The 22,261-nt window shown below is 39.1% G+C and overlaps 1 protein-coding gene across 4 annotated transcripts in view; it reads left to right on the forward strand.

The window, feature by feature from the left end:
- Positions 1 to 2,818: 2,818 nt before the first annotated feature.
- Positions 2,819 to 22,261, forward strand: part of EFR3A (EFR3 homolog A) — a 75,430-nt gene continuing 55,987 nt past the window's right edge. For 2 of the 4 annotated variants that reach the window (XM_018913963.3, XM_050970852.1), the window contains exon 1: positions 21,871 to 22,017. In XM_018913963.3, coding sequence (XP_018769508.1) covers positions 21,927 to 22,017 — 91 coding nt within the window. In that variant the 5' untranslated portion in view covers positions 21,871 to 21,926. Of the gene's footprint in view, positions 2,914 to 7,334; positions 7,389 to 12,959; positions 13,041 to 21,870; positions 22,018 to 22,261 lie in introns of those variants that run through there. The other 2 variants (XM_050970853.1, XM_050970854.1) reach the window with 2 other exon arrangements.

Here is a 22,261-nt window from a genome sequence, read left to right on the forward strand (position 1 = left end):
GCTCCATCTTTCATTGACAGTAAATGAAAAACTGGTGTTGGACAAAAAGGGGTCCAGATACTCTTCTGATGTCCTCACACGTTTTTCACAAATGAAAAATTCTCGTAATTCACAACTAAATTTGCTACCCATTACATAACACATAAGGAAGCTCAAAGAGATCAACACATATATTCATAGACTACCGCTGTTTCCTCTGTTTTGAAACTGAATTAGAAAAACAGTTGTTTTAAACAACACCACTACAACTCTGCTAAGGGCTTTATTGACTTTTATTAAGTATTACATGCAACATGGTTTATGTAATAATGTAATAAAAGAAGCATTCTTTGAAACATATCAGCTGTTTTCAAAAAAACCTCAATACCAACACTGTATTTATTCAGTTATCTGAGCTTTGCAAGGCTACTCCATATACACAGATATGTTTAAAACAATAAAATGGGGGAAAACATTTTGAAAACCCTCAAAGAATAAAGAGCATTTATCACAGAAACAGGAACTATAATGTCAGGCAATTTAAATTGGTTCTAAACTGTTTTAGAGAAATCAGGATGCTACTCAGTGTTACATTTAATATCTGCGAGTAGTGGCTCCAACCTGGCTTGCTGCTTGTTGTTTAGACAACTAGTAAGATCTAGCAATTGGACTGGTTGCCAGCATTCTCCTGAAACCATATGGCATGACGAGAACATTGGAGCCTGCATGCCCTTATGCACAGAGAAAAGAAAAATGAGACAAATAGCTGGAATGAAACACTTCAGTAAAGAGAGCAGACTGTCTGTAGCTGATGGTTAGAAAGATGATCTTTGAACTAAAGCTGCATCTGACATGAGTTAAGACCATAATAATGCATTTGAATTTTTGGCTGATGAAAAAAAAATTTAAATTTTCCTCTAGGTTTCAGAAAATGAGGAGGATTATTATCACCAGCTGTACTTAAAGGACAAAGGGCAAATGTAGATCTATGTAGTTCTGACTGTTGTTGGCAGAAACTTTAAGAAATCGACTGCTAATGCTAACATGTTCTGCTTTACAGGCAGTAACTCGACACACATATTTATGGAAGGCTGAATGTTCACTGTGTCTTATCACTTTCATTATGTTTGGCCCCAAGAGTTCAAAGCCATAAGCTGCGTTTCAGAAATGATATAAATGAATAAGAAGAACTGCAGTTTACTTCTTTAACTTGCTCAGTTGCACCCACATGTGAGAGACTGTCCAATTTTTGCGAATTAACATGTTTTGGATACTGCTGAAAACTGTGAGACATGTAGACATCTCACTTCCTCAGCTGCACATTTTTAGGGATTGTTTTCCAGGAACACAAGTGAAACACTGATCCTGTTTCTACTATTGGTGAAAGGAAAGTTTCAAGTAGTTTCAAAAGCATAAGAAAATGAAATGCTAGTTTTTAACAGATGCCACATAAGCAGAACTGAAGTCACTGAAAGATAGAAACTCAAATGGACTGACATGTTCTCCTTTAGAAGGAACTACTACAACAGGAAATGGGCTTTTAGGGCTATAGGCTGGGTAAATGGGCCAAGACCAATATATGAGGTTCAACAAGTCAAAGTGCCACGCCCTGCATTTGGGTCACAACAGCTGCATGCAGCACTGCAGGCTCAGGGAAGAGTGGCTGGAAAGGTGCTGGTGGAAAAGGCCCTGGGGGTGCTGGTCAAGAGTGGCTGCACACCAGCCAGTGCTGCTCAGGTGGCCAAGAATGTCAGGGGCATCTGGTCTGTATGAGCAATAGTGTGAGAGCACCGAGTGTCGCCCTGTACTCAGCACTTGTGAGGCCACACCTCAGCTCCTCATGACAAAAATCACATTGAGGTGCTGCAGCATGTCCAGAAAAGCACAACAGTGCTGGGGAAGGGGCTGGAGCACAAGTCTGATAAGGAGCAGCTGAGGGAGCTCGGGGTTTCTAGCCTGGGGAAAGGGAGGCTCAGGGGAACTTTCTTGTTCTCAACAGCTGCCTGAAAGTAGGTTGTGTCCAGATGGGGGTTAGTGACATTTTCCAGGTAAAAAGCAAGAGGACAAGAGGAAATGGCCTCGTGTTGCACCAGGGAGGTTCACAGGAGAAAGTTCTTCACTGAAAGGGTTGTTCAGCATTGGAAAAGGGTGCCCAGGGAGGTGGTTGTGCTCAACCACTCAGTACCATGGTCTGCTTGACAAGGTTATAGGTGGGGTTCTATGATCTTAGAGGTCTTTTCCAGCCTTAACGATTCTGTGAAAGACTTCCGCTTTCCCCTTGCTTGTCTGGAAAATCTGGCATCAAAGGCATCAGATCTGGAAGCTGTCAGTATAATTTCAAGGAAAACAGACTAAGAGAGATTGTGCTGCCTCGGGCTTCACTGATTTTCACGGGGGTTTGGCATCACGGTCTGTGTAGGTGAATTTGAACTCCGGTTTCAGGAGAGCGTCCAACACCGTTCGCCCTCTCCTGCCTCTTCCTTCAGTCCATGGCTGAGAGGAGCCCAACGCCCCGCCCGGGCCGGATCCACCGGAGCCGGCACCAACTCCCGCCCGCAGCACCGAGCCGCCCTCACGGCGCGGGGCCGGGCACGGGGCACGGAGAGCGCCGCCCCCAGGAGCCGGCGAGCCCACCCGCAAGTGCCTCTGGGAGTTGTGGTCCGCTCCGGCGGCCTCCGCCCGCCCGGCCCGCGTGGCGGGGCTCAGCTGGCCCCATGCCCCGGGGCTGTCCCTGCGTGTCATGTCGGGGAGCTTCTTCGTCCGTCGTGATCCCTCGGCGTCCTCTCTGTGTGAAAGGGATGGGCGGAAAAGTAGACGGAAGGACTCCGGTTAGAACTACAGCTCCCGGCGTGCACAGCACTACGGAGCACACAACGGGGCGGGCGGGGTGGATGAAGATGGCGGCTGCTGATCCGAGCTGGAGGGGAGGCTGAGGTGAGTTTGGAGCACCCGGGCAGTGCTTCGGCCATTCGTGGTCACCCTCGCAGTCTCCTCCTCGTTGCGATCTCTCGCTTCTTTCCTCTTCTCTACTCTTGCGAACGAGGAGGAGGTGCCAGAGGGGTGGGCGCTGAGGGAGTGGCGGGAGGCTCGGGCCGCCAGGCTGGCGCGGGAGGAGAAGCCTCAGGGCATGGCCTCAGCCTGGACCCGCCGTGGCAGCGGCTCGGGCTGTCCCAGTGGGGGCTGCTCCCGGCGGAAGGGCTGCCAGGCTGGCTCTCCGCCTCCGGACGGGTCTGCTCGCCACGGGAGGTCCGGGGACAGCCAGCGGATCCCCCCGCTTTTACCGGGCGGGGCTGTGGCTTTGGGAGTTCCCTCAGCAGGTTTTCCTCAAATGGACCTTAAGAGAGCGAGATGTTAACTGAAGACGATGCAAATTGACAGGAGGGCGGCATTGTGAGCTTTCTTGGCTTCGTCTTTAAAGTAAATTGTGCATCACGGAGCCAGCTTAGTATGAGGGGGTCACCTGTCTGAAACATAGTACGTTATTTTTTGATACATCTAGAAAAGTATGCCGTGGTCCTTTGAGCTGAGATACAAGAGAGAAAATATTGTGGTGTGCATTGTCTCTATGCTGTTGTAGGACTGGTGGGCTTTTAGTTACAGGCTTTTAAACTCTGGTTTAAAGCCTGTAACTTTAAACCAGAGTTTGATTTGCTGTATCAAAACCCAGTTTGCTAGCCCAGGTGTTTCACTTTGCAAAGCTGCATCAATGCTTGCTGTGCAAACTGAGCAGGTAAGCTAAACCCGGAGTTAACAGCCAAGGCTTTGGGATTTTATAGGTAGTTACTTCCTAAAGCACTTGTAATTAATTCTAAATATTTTGAAATATTTTCTCAAGTAGCTTCAGGACATCTTGCTTGAATACTTGGTTTTAATGCTCTTAAACATGATAAAATTTCTATGAGAACTTGGTGGTTTGGAGTGGAAATCTTGAATGTAGTGCCCTGATAAGCCTGAAAACTTATCCATAGGTTTTATTTAAGCCTTTTGATAACAGTTTTAATATTTGTCTATAAAAGGCTGCTAGAATGAGATTACTTTCTGATTCAGGAAAAAAACCTTACAAAAATGTAATTCAAGTACAGTTTGTGATTAAACAACTGTTTTAGATACTACAAATGTTTGCTGTCCATGATGGGGCAGTACCTCCTCTCTACTTCTGATCCCAACTTGTGCAGTAGAAAAGAACAAACAAATTTTATATTGCATGCAAGTTGAAGGGGGTGTGAGAATACTCACTGGAGTTGGCAATTCAAGTATAATGATAAAATCTAAATTATAAAGAGTACAGGTTAGAAACAGCTTTGGTTGGTGTCAGTGACTTTTAACTGCCCAGCCTAGCTCCATAAGGGAGTAATCCTTGTAAAGTTACCACACAACTTTTAAACAATTTGAAGATATGTAATTTTTTGAAGTGAAAGCAAATCATGTTTTCTGTCATTGCATTCTGTCTTGAGTAGTCTCATTAACTGAGACAGCTTCATACCTGGCATTCCCTCTCCAGCTGAGAAAAGTAATTCAGATTAAAGTCAGGTGCTTTCCCAGAATTACTGTGGTATGTAAATCCATTTTATATTACATTTTTTGGGTTCTGGGAATCATAGTTGGAGCTTAATGGTCTATATTTAGGAATGAACATGTGATTTATTAATCTTGCATTGCACTGGCCGTTTGCCTACTTTCAAAGCTAAAGGCATTGATTAATTTTTCAAAGAGAAAATATGAGTGGGGAGCTAAGTGATCTATCTATTTACTCTAAAGTAAATGTGCAGTGGATTTTTAATTTTTCAGTTCATGCCTGTGTGGCTGTGAGAGGTGCTTAAGCTTCTGCCTTTATTTGGCTTAAGTTGGAGGAATGAAAAGGAGCCCAGATGGCAATTTCATTTTGGAGACGCAAAATCAAGTTAAATATTTATGGTGTTACATAATAACATAATAGAGGGCTTTTTGGAAGAAAATACAAAATCTCAGGTATGCTGACTTCTCTTTCTTTACCTGTACACAAGGTTATATAATTTTTTCCATTTTGGGTCTTTTAAAGAGGTCCATTGTTTTTGGGTGTATAGGAAAGCAATCTCTGTTTGCTTTCAATGCCATTTCTGGAATCTTGCGATAATAAAAAATATTTGTGCTTTATAAACTGTCCTTTAATTTCAGATCCTGAGTTAGCTAATGAAAAAAAAAGGTACAAACTGTATTTTTATCCTCGTTGTGATGAGCAATAAGTTGGCTTTGGGTTTCCTAGCCAAATGGTGCAAAATCATCTCAAAAGAAAACTGCAAGTTTTTCTTTAGAAGAAAGATTTTATGTGTCATGCAAGTGTTCCTCTGTCTTTTAAGGTACATTCACTAGTACTTTGCACTTTGATTATAATTTCATTTAGAACTATTGTTATGTCCTTAGAGAAAACACAATGACTCAGTCCTCCACAGAAAAGTAGGTATGATTTTGTTTACCTTCTTAATAACCAGGAGTCAGTTGCTTTGGTGAAGGAAACAGTGTAGAGTATTTGATATCCATAAGCATCTGGGGATCTGTCACATGTCACAAATTGACATGGAATGTGTTAAACAGTAAGTGTTAGACTAGGAAACTAAATGGTATCACATGATTTTCCACAGTTCTCTTTTAATTAGTTAAGTTCTGCTTCATCAAATTCTGGGAGGGGGTTTTTCCTCTTTTCTGAGGTAAAATTTTAGCTCAGTGACAAATAGATGAGCAAACTCAGAGTGGAAAGCTTCTTGGTTTGGTTTAGTTCTGTTCTGCTGTGACAGGTGACAGCATCTGTGGATGAAACTTTGTCCTAGGCCAAGTGAGACAGTGATTGAAGACTTTATGGAGAGGAACCTGTGTGCTCTGTTCTGCCTGTAGAGGCCAGGCCACCTCCATGTGGAATTTCTGGTCATGTTACAGATCATAAAATAACTAAAAACCCAGTGAATTATTTTAAAACAGGTGTTTTCTATATGTCTCAGTTGATACAACTTTTCTTGTAATTTCTGCAGAAGACTCTTCTAAAAATCTTGTAAAGTGAGTTGACTATGCTGACAGCAGTGGTTATGTTTTAGGAAAATGTATTGAATTCCTGATTGCTGGAGATGGTCAGTAAAACACTCTTGAGTCTCTGGCACTTGGCTCCTTGAAACTCTCACCAGGTTCCCTGCTTTTTTATTCTGAAACATTACAGAAAACAGTAAATCTGTTTTCTGTAATGTTTCAGCTAGCTCCATAACTACATTCTGAACCAGAGATTTTGCTTCTTCATGTGTCTGTTGGACATGACAATCTGCAGCACATTTCCTTTTATAAAATTACACTGTTACTCATGCTGCCCTTGGAGAGCTTGCTAATAGATGGGATATTTAAAATCATTTACTTTGAAGTACTATTTTTAATTCCAGTTGCTGTCAGCAAATTGGAACCTTTGATTGAAATGCACATACAAGAATAAAGTTTATTTTTAGCAGCTATGAACATTTCTTTAATATGTGGTCATTAAAACATATGTTGACCAAATGAAATGTTTATTCTCTCTTTATCCATCTGTGGAATTGCAATTTTTTGGTGTATGTATACATACAATTATTAGCTGAATATCTTTTATTAAAAAAAATATTTTATTTTTGAAGAAAGCAACACCCAGTATCATTAATGAGATTTTGTTCTTATTTGTGGAAAAATACATTTGTGGGGAGCTTGCGTTTGGCAATAAGTAAAAGCCAAACACTGCTTTAATACAGAAAAATCTTCAAATAATTTGCATTTTAGTGCTAATTAGAGGATCAGTAGGTTTAGCTAGTTTTATATCCAAAATAGATCGTCATAGCTACAGATGGGTTCATTTTACGAATATATTTAATTGCATCAAAAATCCTTTGAGCAGCTATTGTGTATAGGAGGTTGCACTCTGATCTAAAATCTGCCTTTTTTGATACTGGGAGACAAATGCCCTAGAAAGGGCCATGCAGGTTTTTCAGTTTTTTTTTATAGTGTTGAGCAGAAGCCTCTCTCAGGCATTTTAACAGGGAAGTGCTGTGCTTTAGAGCTGAAGTGGAAGTATCCTGTGAGATGTTCACGATTTATCATCCTAAACAGTGGCACTTGGGAAGGTCACAGTACACAACAGAAAAATGTTTACTCCAGCATCAAAGGCAAGAACAGAATGACTGCATTTCAGGAGCAGGCAAAATCAACATCTAGTCTGGTCAGCTAAGAGAATATTTGGATTTCTGTGGTAACAGCCCCTCTGGTACTGGAGCTGAAGAATGCTCATTCTGCATGAGTTACTGAGCCTATTTGGATGTAAATTGTCTTAAGCTATAGTCCTGACTTTGGTTTTTTGTTTGTTTCCTTCATAGTTCCTTATGCTTTTACAAAATTGAAGACAGATCCCCAATTAACAATGCCTGGCAGTAAGTATTCTTATCTTAAGTACATTAAGACAATAAATAGGGGTGTTTACTGTTATTTTCTTTGGGGTTTAAAAAGTAAAAAAAAAAAAAAAAAAAAAGAAACATTATACTTGTGGTCATTTATAAGAATTGTACGATGTTAATATTATCTAGTCTCTGCCTTTGTAAATCTCCATATATTTTACAAATAATATTATGAGCTTTGCATCTGCCTTTGTGATTACAGCCTCACAGTATAACGTTGAATTTTGTGATTTAGACTGTGTTCTGAAATAGTTGGATTCAAAAACTGAAAAATATATTTTTGGTATTAAAAAGTTTTATTTTGATATAGCTATAATCCTATCTTTAGAAAATGACAACTAGTGTTTATAGAAGATAGAATTGCTATTTAGGATAAAAAGTGCTAAGACTTAAAATTTTTGACATTCAAAGTGAGATTTTTTGAGGCAAGTGTTTCTAAGAATCAAATTATTTACCTTCAAGAGTAGCAAATTTCTGTAACTCAAAGGATCAAATTAAAAAATGTGTTAGAAAAATGTAAATTTAACTTTTCCTTTAATCATGTTTTCTATTTAGAAAAAAATCTACGTGATCTGTAATAATACTGCTAACACCAGTCTTCGGATAAAGCAATCTGCTTTATCAAAAAAGTTACAGTACCAGTCATACTGAGTACATTCTAATATTGGTTTGTAGTGAATTTCATGGATGCCTAATTTCATGAGGAAGTCTTTGAGCATTTGTTCATTGCTGTGATTTGTAATAAGCTGTGACTGGGCACTAGAAATGCCTTGCAGTTGTTCTGTCTTGTGTCATTTGAACCCTGGTCATGTAAAATACCTTACTGTAAGTAACAGTGTCACACCTGTCATGTGAAGGAGTGAGTGGAGTTTTTTTAACAACATAAACTGGAAAAGTAAGTTGGGGTTTTTTTGGTGGTTTTTTGGGGTTTTTTTTTGGGGTGTTTTTAGGTTTTTTTTGTATTTTGTGTAAACCAGATGTGCTTATGTTTAGGGTCACTAATATCAATGCAAGTAGAGTATGCATTACTGCAGTCAGATGGGAGTTAAAGAAGACCAAAAGAGCTGATTGCAGTGTTTATCTGTGCAAGACACTCAGAACTACACAGCCATTTATTTATCTTTACTGTGTTAATGAGTGTAGCTGCATGGGTGAAGGAAAGGAAACCTAACAAATGTGTGCATTGCAATTCTTGTGAAATAGCAGTATTTTCATAATATTTTACTTCTAAAAGTTATGGCAGTGAAGAAGTAAAATGGGATTTTAAGGCAAGCGAGCATCCTTTTGTGGCTGCTTGTACTTCTAATCAATAGAGATAGAGCCTTCAGGAATTCAACTCTGTTGCATGTGGAAAGGAAATCTTCTGCCTGCTAATTTAGGCTTCTCTAAAGGTTCCATTTCTTTTCAGAGCATATTGATGAAACAAGCTGCTGCTAGTGTTACTTTGAAATCTTAAAGAATTTGTCCTTGAAATCTGAAAAACTCAGTTGTTTCTAAGGCTGGGGGGTTTTGTGTGTTGTTTTTATTGTATTTTATTTTCACATGAAGTTCTCTCATCACACACATCAAAAAGTGCATATAAAACTTATTCCTAAACAAAAGGCTGTTACCGTGAGATATTTTCCAAAAATGTTTCTGTCATGTTACAGTGAGTTCTTTACAAATGAAGTAGAAAAATAGTATCTAGTTAACAGGAAATTTTGATAGACTTCTTGGGTCATACTGACCAACTCCTGTATCCACTACTGTCCTGCTTTGTTTCCTGGGTCTGTGTAGCAGTTCCTGGTGGTAATTTTATCCCTCCACCCTTCATACAGTAATTGAATGAATGTGCAGGTCTGAAGGCAGTGTTCTGGAATATCATGAGAGATCCAGATGACTGGTATTACATAAAGACTTAGTAAAAGCTTAATTAGTCTTTCTGGGGAATTCAGCTGTACCTGGTGATTCTTTAGAGGTCAGTATTGAAGTTACTGTGTGTGAAACCTTGTCAGGACAATATGCTTTTTAACTTCTTCAATATTAACTGTGGAAAAACAGGCATTAGTCAGAACTGGGCTGTGGTACTGAGAGGGGGGGAGATGAACAAAGGTCATTAGCCAGAGGTGATGGATGCTCTTCTCTTTAAACCTCAGCTCAGCCGTGGCTGCTGGGCTCTGCACGAGTTGTTCATTACATATTTGGATTATCACATTTTCTATTGACGTTTCTGTTTATTAATCTCTCTTAGGAATGTGGGGATTTAGTGCTGCATGAAGTCCTAAAAAATGTTAAGATTTTAGTCTCAATGCAGTTGCAATACTGCATTGAGTATAGGAAATAGAAAATTTTTCAGTCTGCTCTCTTTACCTTGAGAAGTAAAAGTGCTTGGCTTTGACCAGCCATGACATGGCATTTGTGTTGACAACTGCAGTGGAGGTGTGGTGCTCTGTCGTTGCTGCAGCACCTGGATCAACCTTGCCAAGATGTAGCTTTTCCCTGTACTTTTTATGTTTATGTTACAAGTTTTTCTTGTGCAATTAGAATGGATATTGGTGCAAATGGTTACAGACATGGATGGTGTCTTCAGCTGAATCTGAAGTAAAAATTCTGAAATGCCGAGGAAGCGAATGTTTTCTCATTTCTGATTGAGTACAGGAGGAGTAGGTTTGAACCACAGGTGTTTAGTAACTGTTTAGGGTGAGCTTTATCACAAAGAAACTGGAGTAAAAGATTAAATAGTGCTTTTATTTAAAAGTGAAGCCAAAGAATATATAACTAGATAGCCTCTGCAGTAGCGGCAGTATGTGTTTCTCGCTTGCCTCTTGTGCTCTCAGTTTCCCTGTTGAATAATTTGTGCAGATAATTTCATTTAGCATACTTCTGTTATGGAACACGGGTGGTTTTGGTAGGTTTTTTTATTGGCTGCATTTGGATTGAAAATGCTTCTGGTAAGGAGAAAAAGCGATAACTAAGTTATATCAAAATATTGTTGAAGACTCTCTTTTTGAACATTATGTTCTGGATATTCACCTTTAATTAGATGTTTGAAACACAGCTTGGTAGATAGTGAGGTTTTTCTTTTCTAGAAACAGCTAACCTACTTACTGGATGTGCTCCCTGACTTCAGTGAAATGTTTAACTTAAAAGGCAGCTTTTATACTAAAATGAAATCGCTTGAACTAGAAGAATTATATGTGGCACAGGTGAGAGCACCTGTTGACTATAAAAATATATTATATTTGTGGTAGCTGTGTTTGAATTTTTTTAACTTTTTCTTAGCTTATTCTTTTTTCCTTTGGCTTATGCCATTAGCATAACTATGTCTTTGGGTTTCAAGGTTTTGGTAATAGTAATTGTAAGTTAAATTGTTTTTAACTGATTAGCAGGTCCTTTTGACTGACTGTAACACATAAAGAGAAGAAATAAATAAAAATAAGGATTTTGCCAAATGTAATGTTCCCACATTCTTCCTTTGATTTATGGCTGTGAAATCTAGTAATATGAACACCTCCCACACTCTTCTGTCAGATATTTGTCAGTTGGAAAGGGACCATTCTGATTTAAGAAGTACATGTATTAGTTATGTGGAAAATATTCCATGATTTGGCCTGTTCTTGGTTGCAGTGAAGAGGCAGCTTTGGTGACTTCAGAATGGCTCCAAGCATGCTCACTAAACTACTCAGTATTTTATTTCCTCAGCCTCCCAAAGACCATGTGGCTTTTTGCCCCTTGTCTGCAGAGGCAAGTCCTCTAAAAGCAGGTGGAGTGTGCTGGTGACTTCCCTGCTTTGTGCAAGGTGAAAACAAGCAGAAGATGGAACAATTGAGTAGTGCCTGTCAGTTTCTGTATGCTACTTCCTTCCTTGCGTTACTTCATGGTCTTCAAACAAATAAATGACCCACTCCTCCCTCAAACCCAAAAATACCCATCAAACTTTAAAAATTAAAATTTCTATGCGCATAGAATTTTCTTGCCAAGTGTAGGAGGGAAAACAGCACTTGAAATGGAATTTGAAATGAATGAATTCTTAACTGGCATTTAACATTTTTAACACATTTTAAGAGGCAGATAACTTCCTCATTTTGGTTTCTCTCCTCCCAGCAATTTAGGGAATATCATTTATTTGTGTTTTGTGGTTCTAGTTTTTATTGTGTATGTATTATAAGTAAGTATTAACAAGATTGGTAATGGGAAGGGAAGATTTATCACCCTGTGAAATAAAATTCTGAAATACCAGTGACTGGAGATGTGTTCCTAAATGTGTCAATATAAATATTTCAGGGACTAAGCTTTCTAATGTTTTTTGTGAAAATCAAGCCATAGTTCTCATTAATTATTCTCTCCACTCTTTCCACCCATGTGGAATATGTTTCTCATGTCGCCTTCAAACATTGCAATGGGACCTGCTACTTAATAAAGCACTTCTTGTAATTTCTTAGTTTATTTTTTAGGCAGGAGAAACCCTCTTAATTTTATGACACCATTATTGACTACTTAAAACAATGTTAAATAGGTTATCATTCTGTAACATTTTCATATTTCATCTCTTACAGAAGAGTTACATCAGGTGATGTCTGAAATTTTTGTTTGCTGCTTGATTCTGGTATTTTAGGATGAGACACATCGGAGTGCCTGTATCATGTCCTTTTCACTAGTAACCTAAGGGACCATAGGAACTTGGAAAACAGCTGCTAGGGGAAGGTCATGGTTTTGGGCTTCCTTTGGCAGTTTGCCACTTGCTAGGACTAGGCCAGAAAAAGGAAATAACTGTATTTCAGGATGCCTGTAGCTATTATAATGCTATGGTTGCAGAATATATAATAGATTATTTGCATAATAATGTGCAAGAATTGCTTTCAATATGAAAACAGCTACAGTTTTTTTTCAGCTGATTTTTAGGTGACTGCATTGAAAAAAAAAAGTAGTAACTTTTCCAAATGTATCCTTCATTTAGCTAAGAAAATAAACAAAACAGGAACTTGCAGCTGGAAAACTGTAGCTCTCTGTACATCTGTTTATTTAATTCATGGTATCTTAAACAACTTTGTGTGCCACCAAATTGGTGCTTCCTTATTTAATGAATACGCATGGGTTTCTTTAAGACTTGTTGATTTGGAGCAAGTGTTCCTTTTGTTGTTTTCTGTTAGCTGTCATTTCTATGTACAGATCATCCTAGCCCTGTTTGGGAAAGTTAATGTTGAGGAGCAGTTCCATAGAGTCAAACCATTTGTATTAAGACAAGACATGATGAGTGATATCATTATCATTCATCCTTCCATTTCCTCCATTTGTTTTGGAACACACTTTAATATAGCTAAGAAATGAACAATGGTGTTTCATCCATTCCTTGTTAAAACCCGAAGAATTAATTTTTTCAATTGTTGTTACTTCTGTATGCACAATCTTTATAAAAATGAAATTCTTTAGAGATGAGCTTCATTCAAAGTGCCTGTCAAAGCCTTTGTGTGCTTTCAAACTGTACATGGACATTTCCCCAAAGATTAAAATGTAGCTTAGTAATTTTTTGGGGCTTTATTAAAATATGGCTGTCGTTGTTATTTACAGAAATCGCTTTGCAGCTATCAGTCGATTAATCTTCATGTGCAGCCTTGTTTGCTATTGATTTCTGAATCATGGGACGAAAGGGTAAGAAGGCTCATGCTGATTGTGCATGCAAGTGTCCTATTTTTTTTTTTTTTGTGCATGACAACAAAGCAGAATTGGTTTTGGGGAGTGGGGGTAAGATTTCCATTATGTAATTAAATGCATGTCTCTGGAAAAGCCAGGGTGAGCTCCTTTTGAAAGTGTTTTGGCTTTCCCTTTCCTTGATATATGGACTTTTCTTCCCACCATTGGCCCTTGTCAACCTCAGTGGCTCTCTAGGGAATCATGTTCCTTGTGGATTGCTGAAGATTAAAAATTATCTGTGTACTCCACTCTTGGCTTTCAAAGAATGCAATTTAATTTCTAGGAAGTTACATTATTCAAGATTAATTTATGCAGTAATTAGAAATTAATAAGAGGTGGTGTAGGTAGGTGAATGAAACTCTTCCAAGGCTTCTGAGAGTTCAGGAAGCATTTGGACATTATTCTCAGGCACACAGTGTGATTCTTGGGGCTGTCCTCCATAGGGCCAGGAGTTGGATTTGATCTTTGTTGCAACCCTGTGGAGTCACAATATTCTACAATTCTATGATTCCTAGTCTAACAATTTGTAGACCCCAAGACTTCAAAAATAGCTGGTGCTTGTGTAACTCGTGTCCTGCTTGAGGTCTGCTGAAGGTCTCAGTCCTTTCATTTTTCAAGAGCACAGTTGTGATTCTAAATTGTACTTGGACCTGGTATGGTTGATAACAGTCTGTACTTTGGCTGGAAATGGGCACCCTGAATCTTTAATTGTGCTTTGAGAATGCTTACTCATTCCTGAGTAAGAGAATGAGAAAGGAATTCCAATCTAGCGCTAAGCTATATAATTATACTAAATCAGTGCTCCTTCCTGATACTTTTGTCAAGCTGTTAATGCATAAGGAAGTTGGTGAAGATAAAGCTTCATGGATATTTTGTTAGAAGTCCACTAACAAATGCCCAATAATTTACGCTATTAAAAAAAATTTCCTGTGTTTGTTAAATTAGAGTGTAACTGTGTAATGATTAGGAAAGGGCTTTAGGATGATGATACCCTATTTATGAATTTTATATGTAATAAAATATGAATAGTTATAATTGATCTGTGTCTGACATGATTGAGCTGGCAGAGTTCTCTTGTCTCATAATAGATTCAGTGCTGGCTGTTTTCAAGACTTCCTATCTGCTTGTGGTTTTTCTATTAAATGAGTTTGTGATCCATTACTGACATTGGTTTAGATATGAGTTTTAAGTTCCTCAGAACTGACAAAACATAATTTGTGTAAATTGAGTCTGATGTTGGAATTGCAGTGTGGTTAGAAGTGCTGGTTGTGGGCAAGAACTGCTGGATTGCTGCAGAAACCAGTGAGCCTGTGTGCCTACAGATATCCTGTCTGATTTCTACAGAAAGCTGAGACACTCAAGATTTACTGCTTAACAAGATGTGTTTATAAAACAACTTCTTTGTGTCTAGATGCAAAACTGTCTGTCTCTTCCACTGCCCATCTTCTAGACTGACCAGTTCTGTCTGGTGGGAAACAGAAGTTGTGGTGGAAAAAGGACCTACACAGACTTTAGGTGCCCAGAAGAGCAAATCACTGTGTCTGTGTTCCTCTCTAACTCATTAGACATTACAGGAGGGGAAAAATTGCTTTCTAATCAGCTGGGATATGTGGTTCTAGATAGGGATAAGTTCCAACCTTATATACCACTGCTTGGGAGAAGAGCTGCATTTCAGTTCTTGGGGGAAGCCTGAACTCAAGATGATAAACCCTTTAGAGCTAATGGGAAAGATAACAACCATGAGAACATTTTATAATTTGTTTTGACCTAGAAGGAGGTTTTGTTTTCAGTGAAACTTAAAGTCTTTCATGTCTGTGTTTAAAACTGTTGCATATACTTCTGTTTGCTGGTTTGTTCAAAAGCTGCTCTTCTGTAAGGGCAGGATGAATGAGGTAAAACTGTTTGCATTGAAAGGAAGACATGAAACATGGAGCGTATTGGCGGCTCCAAGGACCTGTTCTTGATAATATGTAAAGGGATTTTTGTTTCAAATTTTTGATTCCATATTCTTTTAATGTACATTTTCTTTTAATGGAAACATATGTGTTTCCAAGTCCAAATGGCAATATCTCATTTTGTAAATGCTTTTTGGGTAAGTCAAACAGCTAGGAATAGACACAAGCAGAGCACTTAATTGAAGATTGGTGATATTTAAACAAGAATTTTAATTCTGAAGCCTAAGTATCCTATGTGACGGTTTCTTGAAGTAACATTACAACATTTTTCTTTAGCATTTTATTTTTCATTAATGTCAATATAGTTTAAAGACTTGTTTCTGAACAGGAACAGATGCCTTGTTGTGTTTTGAGCTCTGCATATATGCCTCAGCAGAATTGCTCCACTGTTTTCTCAGCATAAATATCACAGTATGATTCTAGATTCACAGAAACACTTTGATCCACTCTTCTGTTACTTTCTGTGTACATTGTGTATTTGTGCAGGAAATAAAATGTATGTAATGAACTACTTGTGAACAGAACATTTTTCTTTTAATTAGGAAATGTTTTTCAAAATCTGTGCAAATTTATTGAAGCCTGTAGCTGGGTTTGCTGAAGTGAAGGTAAAACTTGTTTTTGTAGCCCTGGCTATGCTTATATTGGTATTTGGGGTGTTTTAATCGTAGCAAGGATCTATAGAGCAACACTCTCTTATGTGTCCTATTAACAGGTCAGTGCTTTATATTGAACTAGTTAAAATCTAGTTTCCTAAGCTAGGCTTATCTTCTCCATTAGCTTTGAGGGCTCTGGAGGGAAGGCCTGTGAACCTTTGTTTCCTCATCATCAGGACTTTTAATCATGACATACATGCATGTTTCACTCAGAAAAACCTTCTCATGCCTTGTTTTTCAAGTGTCAGTGTGGTACCTACTCCCCTGATCTCTTTCAGTCCTGTGTGTTTGGGCAGGTGAGCTGCAAGGCATCGTTGGGCAGGAGTGGAGAATTAAATCCTCCCAGCCTGCATACTGCAGTGAGGAGGTGACACAACGGTTCTAAGCATCCATTTTTCTTAGGAAGAAGATGGGCAGCAGCGTAAGATTCTGGGAGTTCTTACCACTGCAGTTGTATTCCTTTCCTGTGGATTGGATTAAGAAAGCAAACTGCATCATCTTAAGGAAATGGAAAAAGCAGCAGTCATCAGAAAAAATTCTTCATGTGGCTTTATGATCAGGGTTTTCAATGTGCAAAGCTTCAGGTGCTTTCCTTCTAAGACGACTTGAAACCCTGGGCACTTGCTGACCAGTTACTCATGGGTTTGAAGTGGGCTTGTTGTCTGTAGGGCAGGTGATAGTTTATCAGTGCCATCCTTATAGCTCTCTTCAAACAATAAAGATTTGTAATACTGACAAAATCTTCATAAAATTCTAAAAGTAGAGAGTGTTTGACACTTCTCTGTCAGTTTCTTGGTGCAGGGAAACAACAGTTTCCAAAGCAGAAGATACTACTCTGTAATGCAGATTTCAGTTGACCAAGAAGATAAAACTTTAGACATCTTGGCAACTTTGCTATGTGTCAGGAGCCATTCCAGTTACTTTTGGGATGCTGACTCTGGAATTAAAACAACTGCTGAAAAGCAGAACTGTTCATGGTGTTTGTGTGCTGAGATGCCAAGTAATCCCTATGTGCTGTTACCCTGAGCTTGCAATCTTAAAGGTTCTGTTAATTGTAACTCCTTAAGTTGTATCTAGATCTGTGTTCTTGTCCTGCTTCCCATCGATTCCCCTCTCATCCTCATGTATACAAGGGGGTATTCCTCTGAAGGCAGTAGCTTAATCCACTTGAGTTCCTGTAGCAAAACAGAAGCAAGTATTACAATAACTCCTTGCTGGAAAAGATAACTCTTTTCCATGCTGTGACCAGTAGTATGAGGAAATGCAATGGAAGGGGAATTGTGGAACATCAAGACTAGAAATTTTAAGACTAACTGGGCATGGGCAGCAAGGCACAAAGAAAGTCCCTGTCAGCAGTCTGCTGTGCTGCCAGGGCTGGAACTCAGATGAAAAGGTCTGACCAGCTCAAGCATCTGTGAGGCATTCTGTAGCCTGGGCTTAGTCTCCAAAGTACTGAGCCTTTTAGACAAGTATATATATTTTTACCAGTAGTTGGCCAACCTACTGATCAGAGGTATGTTTTGAAAACTCCTGAGGCAGACAGTGACCCTTTTGGAATAGTTTTGCCTCGGGCAACCCTCTAGAACTGCTTCTTACTCACCTCTGGCCACCCTGGAGATAGGCAAGTGTCGCTGCTTGGCCTGTTACCTTTCAACCATGCCTTGTGTAGTGTCTTTCCTCTCCTTCAGTGTCCATCTCAATCCAGAGGTGCACCAGCCTCTTCTGGTCTTCTGTGTTTGATGTTTCTCCCTAACCTGCCACAAACAGGAAACAAAGTGGTAGGAGAGGTGCAGGTGTTGCAGACCCTCTTCTCAGTGGAGTGTTTAGCGAGTTAGGTGTCTTGGCCTTGGAGCACGCATGACATTTACAGTCCTCTGTCACCTGCAACTGTCTTCTGTACCTGGCAAGTGTTCAAGGATGCAGCAGCATTCTGAAAATGACTCATCTGGGTAAGAGAATAGCTTAGGGTCACGGTGAAAGCAGGCTTTGAGCAGAATTGTCTGGAGCTCAGAGGCTGCTTCTATGCTAGAATTGTCACTGTGCTGGGGATTTTCCATTCTCTGGTACCCATGGATGTTGGGAGGAGCCAGGCATTTGGACAAGCCGATAGGTGGGTTAAGTAGCAGGAATAGAACAAGGTCACTGTGATAATGCCTATCCTTCTTTACTTCTTTTATTCTGAATTTAATAGTAGGTAAAGAATGTCTTGCTGGCTCAGTGTGTTACTGGATGTGCACAGTGGGTGTTTTGTCAGTGTCAGGAGTCTGCTCTTTGCCTGGATGGAGGAACAAAAGCAGTTCATGTCTTCAGAGAACACACAAAGCACTATGAGTCTCTCTTTCACTCTGTCTCCTGTAGTCCAGTCGTTTATTTACATTACATTTTTCACTGATTTATTAAACACCTTGTTATGAAATCAGTGTTCCTTTAGAAATAAAGGTACAATGAAACAAAAACTCTGTGGGGTTTTTTTCTGTCCACTGGATTTATCACCTAGAACTCATTTCCCAATTGCAAACCAAATATGAAGGCAGGAATGAAAGTTGGACTTTGCCTGGTCGTTTTTTTCCCTGAACAGATTATCAGTGCGAGCTGTGAGGATGAGGGATCAAGGAGATTTATGTAAATGTGTCTTTCTTGTCTCCTAAAGTCTCTTTTTTGTATTGCTTCAGTGATAGAAGTCAGAGAAGTAAATGACATTGGCTAGCTTAGTAGGAATATAAGTAAGGACAGGAATTAAGAAGCAAAACTCACAGAGTTCTTCCACTGCAACCAGATTAGTTTTAGGTAATTTTAATGCTGTATTAAAAATAGAGAGTAACAGTTCTATCTCAAAGAAGGAAAGGAAGAGGTTGTCTTGAGGAGCACAGAAATGAGCAAGTAAAGCAAAGTTACTATGTGAAACCAGCAAAGGTGGGGGAAAGGAGAGATAGTATGGACACACTGCCAGTGGTGGAACTTAAGGAATGCAACTGGAGAACCTGATGTAATGGAAAACTTTCTTTTAATGGATTAGAAGTCTGTAAAACACACTATCCCAAAAATAATATCTTCCTGAGGGTTTGTTATAATTGCTACTGGCTCTGAAAAGAATACTTCATTGAAGAAGCTTAGTGGTGAGCATTATTTGACTAGCTTGAGGGTTTTTCCTCTTTCTTATTAGTAACTTCACATGGATTGTCATTTCTTGCTTTCATAAAAAGTTTACATTCAAATTATTTTTACATGCTTTTCACCATAGCAAAATGTACCTCTCTCCATGCTGACTCCAGCACACAGTGCTATGGGTTTGGAGAAGAGTGGCTGGAAAGCTGTCAGAAAAGGACCTGGGGTGTTGGTCAATAGTGGCTGAACAGGAGCCAGAGTGAGCCCAGGTGGACAAGAAGGTCAGTGGCACCTGGTCTGTATCAGCAACAGTGTCCCCAGCAGGACCAGGACACTGACTCTCCCCCTGTATTCAGCACTGGTGAGGCCACACCTCAAATCCTGTGCTGAGTTCTGGGCCCCTCACTGCAGGAAAGACACTGAGGGGCTGAAGTGTGTTCAGAGAACAACAGAGCTGGTGAAGGGGCTGGAGCACAAGTCTGAGGAGCAGCTGAGGGAGCTGTGGCTGTTCAGCCTCTGAGCCTCCTTTTCATTCTCTACAACTGCCTGGAAGGAGGCTGTACTCAGGTGGGGGCTCGGTCTCTTCTCCCAGGTAGCCAAGAGTCAGGACAAGAGGATGTAGCCTCAAGGTGCACCAGGGGAGATTTAGACTGATATTAAGAAAGAAAAAGTGGTTAGGCACTGGGATAGGCTGCCCAGGGGAGTGGTGGAGTCACCATCCCTGGAAGTGTTCAAAAACCATGTGGATATGGCACTTCAGGACATGGTTTAATGGTGAATATGGTGTTGGTGTTGGGTTGATGGTTGAATTTCATAATCTTAGAGGTCTTTTTCCAGCCTTAATGATTATATGATTCCAGTTTAGAAGAACTCTTGAAGTCATATCACACCAGAAATAACTTGAACTTTTTAGCTTACTGTGAGCTTACTGTGAGAAATTTTAAGCAGAAAGCTGTGGTTTTTTAGGTGTTGTTTTCATTTGTTTCAAATAAACTGAGCACCAAAATATTTTTGAAAATAAATGTAAAATTGTCAAACCTAAGTATGGATGGAATTTTCCCCATTAGATGTTACTGTGGGTTTGCTACATGGGGGCCATAAGTTCACATCACAAGATGAATATCCCGTTCTCACGACAAAAATTTCGTCTGCGTGTTGGACATTTTCTTGGGTGCATTTTTGTGGAGAGAGGCTGGAAACCAGGCACTTGGAAGTCAGCTGGCTTTGAGTGAGGGAAGGAGAGGCTCATCTGGGGGATGAGGCTTCATCCTCTCTAAATGATGAGCCCACTGTGCCCTCTGGGAGTGCATTCCAGGGACATTGCAATGGCTGAGCAGTGCGTCCTTACAGCAGTTACTCTTTTTATAGCAGGTTGAAGAATATTTTTAATTAACTCCCTTATATGGCTGGAATAATTTCCTAGTTATAAAATGTCTGATCTCTTTTTTTATAGTGGAATGAGAGTACTCTTGAAAGTCATTTTAGTTCTGAATTAAATGCATCAAATGATATTAACCTTTCAGAAATTACCCAGTATAGTAAGTGGTTATGGTTAAAGTGTTATTTTATGCACTTTCATCAGGATATTTGAAAGAAATTTATTTTATTTATATTTTTCATCTCAGATACAGAAAAATAAGTAAAATGAAAGTTAAATTTATTACAGTCAAATGCATTTTTACATAGTTATATTTAAGTACATTGATCAACCAAATATAATTCTAATATTGCTCTACTGCTTGATATTAGCAAAACATGCATTTTTCTGTAGATGAAACTTCTATGTTAGTTGCACCATTTTTTGATAGAATATGTTTTTTTGAAAAAAGCTTCCACAATTGCAATTAAAGTTAGGGATGACCACATTCAAGCATGAGATATAATAAAAATATTCAGGGAGTAAACGTGAAATCTTGCTTCAGGTTGTTAATGCTCTGTAAACAGTTGCCAACAATATTAGACAACATGACAAAACTATGGAAGAAATTCCAGCATTAGATAAAACATTATTTTTTCCTAGGTTTTGATAGAAAAAAATGTGGCCATTTTAAACTCAATTGGCAGAACTTAGTCTTTTATGTTTTATGAAACTTTTGTTTTCCTGTAATTTTGTATGAGTAAGATACAGCACAAATATTCAGACACCCTATTTTGAAATACAGCTTTATTGTAATGCAATTTTTCTAATTTACAACATAGTGTTCCCTGTAGTAAACTGCGTGGGGACACTTTCTGTGCAGCTCAATGTTTTCCCTGAGTTTATTAGCACTAATCTTTTAAGTGCTGAATTGATATGGAATTTTTATGCAGTGGAAATTATTAGCTGTGTTCCTATTAAAAACAGTACTTAAAATTTCCAGGGTTTATAAAAATGTCTTTTTGCAAATCCTGTATTTGTGTATCCCAAGTGGATGTAATGGAGGAAGTGAAACAATAAAATGCTGAGAATTAATGGGAAGCTGGAAAGTAACTTCAGAATTGCTTAACTGAAAATTGATTTTCTACCTGCTGGCTCATAATCATGTTAATGATTTAAATTCTGTAATCCTTGCTTCCTAAACTAGGAAGTTTTATTAGAGATAATATTAATTTCATTATTTTTAGATTGTTTCTTTAATCTTAGATGTAAACCTTTCTGTTTAAAAAAGTCTTTTTGGTCAGTAGTCTGCCTTAAATGCATTACTCTGTGTCCGTTCTCCAGGAAGACCGAGCGAGTAGGTTTAGCTAAAATATTTATCACTCTACAGTGATATGTGGCAGCTGTCTGAGGATAGTTTTACCTGAAACTATATGGATTTTTTACTTTTAGTCAGAGAAATAATGATCTGTGTGTTCCAGGCAAGTTGAAGTAATGAAACTGTCTGTGCAGTTTCATTGGAGGAATGTGTGTGAATCACACATTGACAATATATCTTTTATTCTTTGCTCTTTTCCTGTGCCTGGCCTTGTTAACAGAATTTGATACTGAGGTTTTTCACGTGTTTGGTGGCTTTATGCAGATGTCACTGAGCTGATCAGATAAGCTTACAGTATTGCAGAGCCCTGGCGGGAAGGAACCGCAGCTATGTGAGTGTGAGAGAGCACATTTCTGGGAAAGGAGACAGTTCCCTGAGAGTGAATTCATATCCAGGATGAGGCAGTATGTGCAAGTTCCAACTGTTGAGCAAGAAAAAGCCTATGATTATAGTTCTGCTTTTGAGCCGAGGCCATGTATGTGTTTGGGTAGGTGAAATTACCATTTTCTGATGGTGGGGGCTGTGTCTTACTGCACTTGTGTAGAATAAATATGTGTAAAAAGAAGTACCTGTGCAGCTGGTAAATGTGTACAGTTGTAACATGAAAAATGCAGATTATCGGACTTCTTTAGCAGAAGAGAATGTGCATGTTTGAACTTGATAAAAATCCCACTATTGGAGAAGCAAACAGTATTTTTTAAACCTTATACATTAACTTTCACATTACAGTG

Source organism: Serinus canaria, chromosome 2, assembly GCF_022539315.1.
Source record: "Serinus canaria isolate serCan28SL12 chromosome 2, serCan2020, whole genome shotgun sequence".
Lineage (NCBI taxonomy): Eukaryota > Metazoa > Chordata > Aves > Passeriformes > Fringillidae > Serinus > Serinus canaria.